Source organism: Oncorhynchus gorbuscha, linkage group LG03 (assembly GCF_021184085.1).
Source record: "Oncorhynchus gorbuscha isolate QuinsamMale2020 ecotype Even-year linkage group LG03, OgorEven_v1.0, whole genome shotgun sequence".
NCBI classification, from domain to species: domain Eukaryota; kingdom Metazoa; phylum Chordata; class Actinopteri; order Salmoniformes; family Salmonidae; genus Oncorhynchus; species Oncorhynchus gorbuscha.
Window position 1 is genome coordinate 16,418,662 of NC_060175.1, and position 12,005 is coordinate 16,430,666.

General features: G+C 41.8%; 1 protein-coding gene across 1 annotated transcript in view; it reads left to right on the forward strand.

The window, feature by feature from the left end:
- LOC124026647 (serine incorporator 3-like) overlaps positions 1-12,005 on the forward strand; it is a 29,435-nt gene that overhangs the window by 11,164 nt on the left and 6,266 nt on the right. The window contains exons 3-6 of the mRNA XM_046339489.1: positions 5,352-5,545; positions 8,591-8,670; positions 8,939-9,076; positions 10,739-10,908. Of these exons, the coding sequence (XP_046195445.1) occupies positions 5,352-5,545; positions 8,591-8,670; positions 8,939-9,076; positions 10,739-10,908 (582 nt within the window). The remainder of the gene's footprint in view (positions 1-5,351; positions 5,546-8,590; positions 8,671-8,938; positions 9,077-10,738; positions 10,909-12,005) is intronic.

Sequence of the window (12,005 nt, forward strand, 5' to 3'; positions counted from 1 at the left end):
CTTAACCGTTATGTCATTCAGCCCTCGATAATCCACGCAGGGGCGCAGAGTACCGTCCTTTTCTTAACAAAAAGAACCCCGCCCCGGCCGGAGAGGAAGAAGGCACTATGGTACTGGCGTCAAGAGACACAGATAAATAATCCTCGAGAGCCTTACGTTCGGGAGCCGACAGAGAGTATAGTCTACCCCGAGGGGGAGTGGTCCCCGGAAGGAGATCAATACTACAATCATACGACCGGTGAGGAGGAAGGGAGTTGGCTCGGGACCGACTGAAGACCGTGCGCAGATCATGATATTCCTCCGGCACTCCTGTCAAATCGCCAGGTTCCTCCTGAGAAGTGGGGACAGAAGAAATGGGAGGGATGGCAGACATTAAACACTTCACATGACAAGAAACGTTCCAGGATAGGATAGAATTACTAGACCAATTAATAGAAGGATTATGACATACTAGCCAGGGATGACCCAAAACAACAGGTGTAAAAGGTGAACGAAAAATCAAAAAAGAAATAGTCTCACTGTGGTTACCAGATACTGTGAGAGTTAAAGGTAGTGTCTCAAATCTGATACTGGGAAGATGACTACCATCTAAGGCAAACATGGGCGTAGGCTTGTCTAACTGTCTGAAAGGAATGTCATGTTTCCGAGCCCATGCTTCGTCCATGAAACAACCCTCAGCCCCGAGTCAATCAAGGCACTGCATGTAGCACCCGAACCGGTCCAGCGTAGATGGACCGACATAGTAGTACAGGATCTAGATGAAGAGACCTGAGTAGTAGCGCTCACCAGTAGCCCTCCGCTTACTGATGAGCTCTGGCCTTTACTGGACATGAATTGACAAAATGTCCATCAAATCCGCAATAGAGGCACAGGCGGTTGGTGATCCTCCGTTCCCTCTCCTTAGTCGAGATGCGAATACCTCCCAGCTGCATGGGCTCAGTCTCTGAGCCAGAGGAGGGAGATGGTTGCGATGCGGAGCAGGGAAACACCGTTGACGCGAGCTCTCTTCCACGAGCTTGGTGACGAAGATCTACCCGTCGTTCTATGCGGATGGCGAGAGCAATCAAAGAGTCCACACTGGAGGGAACCTCCCGAGAGAGAATCTCATCTTTGACCACTGCGTGGAGTCCCTCCAGAAAACGAGCGAGCAGCGCCGGCTCGTTCCAGTCACTAGAGGCAGCAAGAGTGCGAAACTCTATAGAGTAATCCGTTATGGATCGATCACCTTGGCATAGGGAAGCCAGGGCCCTAGAAGCCTCCCTACCAAAAACTGAACGGTCAAAAACCCGAATCATCTCCTCTTTAAAGTTCTGGTAATTGTTTGAACAATCAGCCCTTGCCTCCCAGATAGCTGTGCCCCACTCTCGAGCCCGGCCAGTAAGGAGTGAAATGACGTAAGCAACCCGAGCTCTCTCGCTAGAGTATGTGTTGGGTTGGAGAGAGAACACAATATCACACTGGGTGAGAAAGGAGCGGCACTCCGTGGGCTGCCCGGAGTAGCAAGGTGGGTTATTAACCCTAGGTTCCGGAGGCTCGGCAGGCCAGGAAGTAACAGGTGGCACGAGACGAAGACTCTGGAACTGTCCAGAGAGGTCGGAAATCTGAGCGGACAGGTTCTCCACGGCATGGCGAGCAGCAGACAATTCCTGCTCGTGTCTGCCGAGCATGGCTCCTTGGATCTCGACGGCAGTGTTACGAACGTCTGTAGTCGCTGGGTCCATTCTTTGGTCGGATCCTTCTGTCATGCAGGTGAATGAGGACCCAAAAGCGACTTGGCGAAAACAGAGTCTTTAATCCAGTAAAGTAATTCTACAAACATAAGACATAATTCCACTCGTAATGACGAGAACAGACTGGAGACTCGATCAAGAACTGCAGGTTGCCTCGGGAAGGCACTTGAACCTAGCAGACTCAGACACCTGCTCTCCACGCAGCATCTGAGGGAAACACGACACGACAGGGCGATACACAGACACAGCACAGTGAACAATAGACAAGGATCCGACAGGACAGGAACGGAAAACAAGGGAAGAAATAGGGACTCTAATCAGGGGAAAAGATAAGGAACAGGTGTGGGAAGACTAAATGATTGATTAGGGGAATAGGAACAGCTGGGAGCAGGAACGGAACGATAGAGAGAAGAGAGAGAGGAAGGGAGAGAGAAAAAGGGGAACGAACCTAAAAAGACCAGCAGGGGGAAAAGCAAAATGACAAGACAATCTAAGACAAAACATGACACAAAATAAATCAAAAACTCTCCACACTCTCATGCTCCGAGGACATTCTCTTGAGTCCGTTCTTGTGAGGGCGAGTGTGGAGAACGCATAATACCTTACATTTGAGAAGCACTAACACTCCCCCTAAGGTATTACCTCACACACGCTGCACCTCCCCATTCACTGAACCATCTTCTAGGCAGGACAATGACAATAGATACAAAACAAGATAACAATATTTAGTCGTAGTAGCCTATTGACTTACTATGGGCTTGCAATCTACGCACACTACAGTGGGTATTGTAAGCAGGTAAACATACCAAAATGAACACAGCATGTATTTATTAATGTTTTCAAGATACAATATTGTAGTCAGGTAACATTGAATCTGATTGGGTAACATTGGATTTGATTGGGTAACATTGGATTTGATTGGGTAACATTGGATTTGATTGGGTAACATTGGATTTGATTGGGTATCATTGGATTTGATTGGGCAACATTGGATTTGATTGGGTAACATTGGATTTGATTGGGTAACATTGGATTTGATTGGGTAACATTGGATTTGATTGGGCAACATTGGATTTGATTGGGTAACATTGGATTTGATTGGGCAACATTGGATTTGATTGGGTAACATTGGATTTGATTGGGTAACATTGGATTTGATTGGGCAACATTGGATTTGATTGGGTAACATTGGATTTGATTGGGCAACATTGGATTTGATTGGGCAACATTGGATTTGATTGGGCAACATTGGATTTGATTGGGTAACATTGGATTTGATTGGGTAACATTGGATTTGATTGGGTAACATTGGATTTGATTGGGTAACATTGGATTTGATTGGGTAACATTGGATTTGATTGGGTAACATTGGATTTGATTGGGTAACATTGGATTTGATTGGGTAACATTGGATTTGATTGGGTAACATTGGATTTGATTGGGTAACATTGGATTTGATTGGGTAACATTGGATTTGATTGGGTAACATTGGATTTGATTGGGTAACATTGGATTTGATTGGGTAACATTGGATTTGATTGGGCAACATTGGATTTGATTGGGTAACATTGGATTTGATTGGGTAACATTGGATTTGATTGGGTAACATTGGATTTGATTGGGCAACATTGGATTTGATTGGGTAACATTGGATTTGATTGGGCAACATTTCATTCCGAAAAGTTGATCTTCTCTCACTTCATCTCATGTAATGGCCGCCATTAATGTCAACAAGTGTTGTGTTGTTGTTGTTTGTTATTGGTTGCATCACATTACTGCTCGTTCAAATCACATTTGATTTGTCACATGCACCGAATACAACAATGCTTCGAAATGTGTTCAGCGGAGTACGCATCTGAGAAGTTCCCTCCGTGCTCCATTTTGCGTACTTTGATTTGGACTCATGCTCCGACACTCGTATGCATATTGAGAAACACCCAGTGTGTGTGTGTGCATGAGATGATGAGCCATGATGTGTCATAGTAGATGTTTGCGTACATGGTAAATGGTTGTTTTAGTAATGCTTGAATACCTGGGGAGGCTATTGGTGGGAAGGGTTAAGTCACACAAAGTATAGAACAGTAGGGGCCTACAGAGATACAACTTACTGCATATTGAGGCTGCATTAACATTGCAACTCTGTGTATACTGTCATTCTAAATGTAAAAATGTACATATACAGGTAACTGACAAAATAACAGAAACACCAACATAGTGTTTTAAGGGCGTTGAGCCACCAGAGCTGCCAGAACAGCTTCAGTGCGCCTTGGCATAGATTCTACAAGTGTCCGGGAACTCTGTTGGAGGGATGCGACACTATTCTTCCACAATAAATTACATAATTTGCTGTTTTGTTGATGGTGGTGGAAAATGCTGTCTCAGGCGCCGCTACAGAATATCCCATAACTGTTCAATTGGGTTGAGATCTGGTGACTGAGACACACAAACCCTTTACACCCTCTATGCTCCCTCTTTCAAAGTCACTGAGATCTCTTCTTCTCGTCATGGTAGCCAAAATAATGGGCTGTCCAGCATTTTTTTATACATGACCCTAAGCATGATGGGATGTTTTAATTTCTTAATTAACTCAGGAGCCACACCTGTGTGGAAGCACCTGCTTTCAATTTACTTTGTCTCCCTCATTCACTCATGTTTCCTTTATTTTTTGCAGTTACCTGGGAACGTTGAATGACTTTATGACCATGTTCATTTCGTCAACAAAAATAATGACAAAAATATTCATCAAACACATATTTTTCCGTGGCAGTTGCTGTGACAATAACTGACTAAATAAATCCAGAAAAAAACTATAGCTAATCAAATAAATAAATAATTTATGTTGAGCCACATCGGCCTGCATTTTACATCCATAAGCCCCGTTCTTTTGGACAACAATGTGGCTGCAGCATCTGGAAAGTTGATAACAATGGCAATGATGCGACCGAGTGAAGGAAATGCAAAATACTACTGTACTTTGCCAATACTTTGCAGCACCATCTGGTGATTGTGCTTCTCTCTCTCGTCTGTTTTGTATGTAATGTGTAATATCTATGTAGACTGAATTAGGAATTTACATGGCCAGATAATTCTTCTGTCATTTATTATTATTATTGCATATGTTTGTCATATTTCTGCGTTGGGAAGAGAATAAGATGTTATGCAGTAAAATATATTGGTAAGACAAGGCTGTGTATGTTTCTGCTCATGGAAGTCAGTTATTTATGTTCACTATAGGTTGAGGCAATACAAATATGATGGAACTAAAATGAAAGGGCATTTAGTTGATAAAAAATGTCCCACTGTTTTCATCATTTTGACAATAACTACACTAAATCATTATTCAAATGACAAATGTGTCTAAGTCTTAGTCATTTTGACTATAATATAATTAAGATTAACTAAATGAGCACTGTTGTATGAATGGCTATAATACTGTATGTGAAAAGTTCACTTTTGTGGTACAGTCTCTCATGATAATAGCCAACTTGTTGTTGACCAAAGTGAAAATGTTAGGTTATTGAATACAGAATCGCACAGCTAGACTATAATAATGCTGCCTACACTGTACAGTAGATTAGACTGGCCTGAATGGTTTGTGAGAATGTCTATCTGTGCCTGTAGATTCCTGGGTTCTGTGAAGACGGAGCAGGCTCTTCTATCCCAGGAATCCATGCCAACATGAACTGTGAGATTTTTGTGGGCTATAAAGCCGTGTACCGGGTGTGCTTCGGCATGAGCATGTGTTTCCTGGTGTTCGCTCTGATTATGATCAACGTCAAGAACAGCCGGGACCCACGCTCTGCCATCCACAACGGGTAACCACCCATCACATGATGCACCCCTTAAAAAAATACATGAAAAAATAAAAAAGTAAAGGCCTAGATGTAATCATATTTATTACTACGCCAACTTTGACTAAAAAGTCAGTATTAAGGTGAATAGCCTTTATTGTTATTATAAACTGAAAATGTACACTGCTTGTAACTAATGTCATAATGAGGTACTGGTAAGACACCCTTGTTTGTTGACTATTTTCTGTCATACAGTATGACTATCACACTGCTACAGGCACTGTCACAACAACCATTGGCAATATTAATAAAATCATCTCTTACACAACAGGTCACTGAGCTAACGTGCTTTAGGCCACCGTGCCTCTCTGAAACAGAGGATAATAACTGCACTATAATTTTTAGTAACAGCAATACATCATAAGCCTATTCATATACAGTGCATTTGGAAAGTGTTCTGACCCCTTCCCTTTTTTCACATTTGGTTACGTTAGGTACAGCTAGGGTACAGCTAGGGTACAGCTAGGGTACAGCTAGGGATGCACAATATATTGGTGAGCATATCGGAATTGGACGATATTGGCAAAATACGCCAACATCTGCATCAGCCCGAAGTCTAGTTTAACGCCGATATGCAAAACCGATGTCAAAGCTGACGTATATACCTATATACCATAGGTAGATGATGTGTATACCTATATACCATAGGTAGATGATGTGTAAACCTATATAACATAGGTAGATGATGTGTAAACCTATATACCATAGGTAGATGATGTGTATACCTATATACCATAGGTAGATGATGTGTATACCTATATACCATAGGTAGATGATGTGTAAACCTATATACCATAGGTAGATGATGTGTATACCTATATACCATAGGTAGATGATGTGTATACCTATATAACATAGGTAGATGACGTGTAAACCTATATACCATAGGTAGATGATGTGTATACCTATATAACATAGGTAGATGACGTGTAAACCTATATACCATAGGTAGATGACGTGTAAACCTATATACCATAGGTAGATGATGTGTATACCTATATACCATAGTGTAAACCTATATACCATAGGTAGATGATGTGTATACCTATATACCATAGGTAGATGATGTTTATACCTATATACCATAGGTAGATGATGTGTATACCTATATACCATAGGTAGATGATGTGTAAACCTATATACCATAGGTAGATGATGTGTAAACCTATATACCATAGGTAGATGATGTGTATACCTATATACCATAGGTAGATGATGTGTATACCTATATACCATAGGTAGATGATGTGTATACCTATATACCATAGGTAGATGATGTAATGACGCCACGAAAAATACAGCGCTACACAGAACAAAAGCAGAAAAATACTAAGTGCACACTTCCAACAACTAAACAAGTTCAAGTCGAGCAGTCACTTGAAAAAGTAAGAACATTTCAGCGAGACAACTCAATGGCCAAACCCATTAATGACAAGATAATAGAATTCATTGCCCGTTGACAATCAACCGTCCTCTGTCTTGGATGATGTTGGCTTTCACCGACTGATCGAGCCCCGGTACACACTATTTTTCAGATGTTGCCCTACCGGAGTTCACAGCATTGTTGACACTCACATCCATGAGCTACTTGCTATGGGCGTCACTGCTATTAGCTTCCCGACTAAGATTTGGACCAGCAATGTCAGCCACATGAGTATGCTGAGTCTGACGGCACAGCGGGTCGACGAGGATTTTGTACTGAGGAAAGCCGTATTGCATGCTCAAGAATGTGTTCTTTCTCATACCGCTGCTGCCATTTCAGTGGCATTTGAGAACATGTTTGAAACTTGGAAACATGAACAATCCTAGCTCCATTCGAACAACTGTCTCGAGAAATAAGCTAATCAACTGCGTCTGCAGCAGATGTGACACCCTCTGTCATGGCATTGAAACGCCTGCTCAACAAACTGCCGACACAGACCGTCTGGTTGAAACTTACATAAGTACTCAAGGCTTTGAACAAGCAATTCGGTGGCATTACCTCTGAGCCTCTTTACTGTGTCACCACTATGCTCGATGCCAGGTACAAGGACCGCTACTTCGATGCAGACAAGAAACAGGGTTTACGTGAAATGTTACAGACATGGCTGGACAAGATGGAAACGGACACAGTGATTGTCCGTGGCCTCTCTTCCTCGGTGCGCACTGACAGCTGAAACTTCACTGCTTGACATGTATGATGAACTTCTGTTTGAGAAAGAAACGACTGAACGAATAAACAACAAAACAGCACAGCAAGTAAGTGAAAGAAATAGGTTTTGATTATGTTTTACTAGTAATGGGGACATACGTAAATGCCAACAAAATACATTTTGGGTCAGTGTGGTGTGTGTGTAACCTTTATTTAACTCGGCAAGTCAGTTAAGAACAATTTCTTATTTACAATGACGGCCTACCCCGGCCAAACCCGGCCGATGCTGGGCCAATTGTGCACTGGCCTATGGGACTCCCAATCACGACCGGGTGTGATACAGCCTGGATTCGAACCAGGGACTGTTGTGACGCCTCTTGCACTGAGATGCAATGCCTTAAGAATGCTTAAAAGGCCGCTAAAATTGTAAATATCGGTAACGGTACTGTTTTTTCCACAAGGAAAATATTGGATATCGGTATCGGCCAAAAATAACATTGGTGCATCCCTAGTTACAGCCTTGTTCTAAAAATGATTTTTTTCCCCCTCATCAATCTACACACAATACCGCATAATGGCAAAGCAATAACAGGTTTTCAGACATGCACATCATTAGCCTATTCATGTATATTTACTAGGTATACCCATGCAACAAATAACCATGTAATATGTGCGTTTTGAAAAATGCTGATACTGTCAATCTATATTATTTTGTATTTTATCTGTACACCACATCAAAAGTGGCATTATTGAAAGATCATACTATTAAAAAAATATTTCATAGTTATTTTACATACTTTTTTATAATGATTCATGAAGTCTATCAAAACATTATCAAAAGGGATTCGGTTGACGAATGACTTCCTTCCCCCATGCAGGTTTTGGTTCTTTAAGATTGCCACCATGGTTGCCGTGACAGTCGGTGCCTTTTATATCCCTGAGGGGCCTTTCACTCACCGTAAGATTGACCCAATTTAAATAAAGAATTTGTCATAACATTTGTCTATGTATTATGATTTATCGATGTAGCACTTGACCATATGCACAATCCGCATAAACATTAGTGATATACTTTTAATTGTTGATATTACAATTTATTGGATTATTAAGACAATTCATTGTTGATACACACAATTAATCATTGAATGAGTTATACTAGTAACTCTATACTTAGCAGTGCTTGTGGATATTTGTGATACGATGATGGTCTCTTTGTGTGTGTGCAGTGTGGTTCGTGGTGGGTACCTGTGGGGCGTTTTTCTTCATCCTGATCCAGCTGGTTCTGCTGGTGGATTTTGCCCACTCCTGGAATGAGTCCTGGGTGGATAACATGGAGAGTGGGAACTCCAGGGGCTGGTATGCAGGTGAGTCTGCCTGACCCTCTGCTAAGGAAGTCAAATCAAATCCAACCTTATATTAAATCCACGTACAATCGCAACACACGTAGTTAGCAGTCAAACAATACAATGAAGGAGAAAAAAAGGGCAGAATAAAACACAAGTGTTTATGATTGGCTAAATAATTTTGCTAATTAGAGATGCTGATGTGATGTTTTATTTGCAGTTGTTGGGGCTGTATTCTAGACCTAAGGAAAGCTTTTGATACTGTTAACCATGAGGTTCTCATCACAAAACTGTCCAAGTTTAACTTTTACCCCAATGCCTTGAGATGGATGAAATCATACCCTGAAGGAAGAACTCAGTGTGTCAGAGTGAGCAATAAGCTGTCGCCCACTCTCAGCTATGATGTGGGCGTGCCCCAAGGGTCAATACTGGCGCCCCTCCTATTAATTCTATACATTAATGATCTGCCTTCTGTCTGTACTGGGTCTGAAGTTCAAATGTATGCAGATGATACAGTGATATACAGTACCAGTCAAAAGTTTGGACACACCTACTCATTCAAGGGTTGTTCTTCATTTTTGACTATTTTCTACATTGTGGAATAATAGTGAATTTGTCAAAACTATGAAATAACACGTATGGAATCATTTAGTAACCAACAAAGTGTGAAACAAATCCAAATATATTTTAGATTCTTCAAAGTAGCCACTTGCCTTGATGACAGCGTTGCTTTTCTAACTGTCTTGAAGAATTTCCCACATATGCTGAGCACTTGTTGGCTGCTTTTCCTTCACCCCGGATCCAACTCATCTCAAACCATCTCAATTGGGTTTTTGTGGAGGCCAGGTCATCTGATGCAGCACTCCATCATTCTCCTTGTTGCTTTTATGTATTTTGTTTTGTTGCTTTTTTGTGCTATTTCTCTGTCTGCGTGCTACGTGTTGCTTGGTGTATGTTTCTCTGTCTGCGTGCTACGTGTTGCTTGTCCTATGTTCCTCTGTCTGCGTGCTACGTGTTGCTTGTCCTATGTTCCTCTGTCTGCGTGCTACATGTTGCTTGTCCTATGTTCCTCTGTCTGCGTGCTACATGTTGCTTGTCCTATGTTTCTCTGTCTGCGTGCTACGTGTTGCTTGTCCTATGTTCCTCTGTCTGCGTGCTACGTGTTGCTTGTCCTATGTTCCTCTGTCTGCGTGCTACGTGTTGCATGTCCTATGTTCCTCCGTCTGCATGCTACATGTTGCTTGTCCTATGTTTCTCTGTGCGTGCTAAGTGTTGCTTGTCCTATTTTTCCCTGTCTGCGTGCTACGTGTTGCTTGTCCTATGTTGCTCTGCATGTGCTCACTGCTCATTGTTTGTCTGTATTGTTATTGTAATAGTTTTTAATAACTTGCCCAGGGACTGCGGTTGAAAATTAGCCGCTGCTAAAACCCGCACTTTTACGTTTATTCATGTGCACGTTGATTAATAAACTCAAACTCAAGTCCTGTTTTAGCAAGTATTCACTTGGTACTTTTTAGTAAAGTATGTAATATCAACTCAAGCAGGTGAAAATACATGGTGAACTGTATCATAAGGTCAGGGGTCAATAGTGCTGACACTATATAATGCTCTATGACAGAATCTGTCCTGCTTTATAAAAACAATGCAACTAGAATCTGATTCTCTCTGTCCTCCTCTGTCCAGCCTTGCTTGCTGTAACTGGACTCAACTACATCGTGTCATTTATCGCCGTTGTCCTGATGTACCTGTTCTACACTCAGCCAAAGGGCTGTCTGCTCAACAAGTTCTTCATCAGCTTCAACATGATTCTCTGTGCTGTAGCCTCTGTCGTGTCCATCCTGCCCAGAGTACAGGTAAGCCCTCGTTCGGTGTTCATTAAACGCTCATTTAACGTTCATATTCATCATTTCATTGGTAGGTCAGTTTTTAGCATTTGCCCTTGTAGTGTTTAAGGTTAGCGTTTGGGGAGCGTAGGTTGAACGTTTATCTGCTAAATGTTTATGGTATGCTTTTGACATTTAACTTTAATCATGAGTGTGACCCACCTGTGTATTGATTTCCTGGTGACTGCTGAGGTTAATAGTGACGCCTCGGGGATAAGGCTTGAAGTAGGTCTTAAAACACTTGTGTTTAAGAACAGATTCAGGCCCTAATTATAACACATGTCTACCAGTAGGTGGCGGCTGGTGACATTTGAGGATGGATTTTGAATCCATCCTCCCTTTCCTACCTGGAGAAACCTCCACTGATGCCTACTCAGATGTCACTTTCATCATGTTTTTAATTTATTTATTATATATATATACAGTGGGGCAAAACAATTATTTAGTCAGCCACCAATTGTGCAAGTTCTCCCACTTAAAAATATGGGAGAGGCCTGTAATTTTCATCATAGGTACACTTCAACTATGACAGACAAAATTAGGAGAAAAAAATCCAGAAAATCATATTGTAGGATTTTTAATGAATTTATTTGCAATTTATGGTGGAAAATAAGTATTTGGTCACCTACAAACAAGCAAGAGTTTTGGCTCTCACAGACCTGTAACTTCTTCTTTAAGAGGCTCCTCTTTCCTCCACTCGTTACCTGTATTAATGGTACCTGTTTGAACTTGTTATCAGTATAAAAGACACCTGTCCACAACCTCAAACAGTCACACTCCAAACTCCACTATGGCCAAGACCAAAGAGCTGTCAAAGGACACCAGAAACAAAATTGTAGACCTGCACCAGGCTGGGAAGACTGAATCTGCAATAGGTAAGCAGCCTGGTTTGAAGAAATCAACTGTGGGAGCAATTATTAGGAAATGGAAGACATACAAGACCACTGATAATCTCCCTCGATCTGGGGCTCCACACAAGATCGCACCCCGTGGGGTCAAAATGATCACAAGCAAAAATCCCAGAACCACACGAGGGGACCTAGTGAATGAACTGCAGGGAGCTGGGT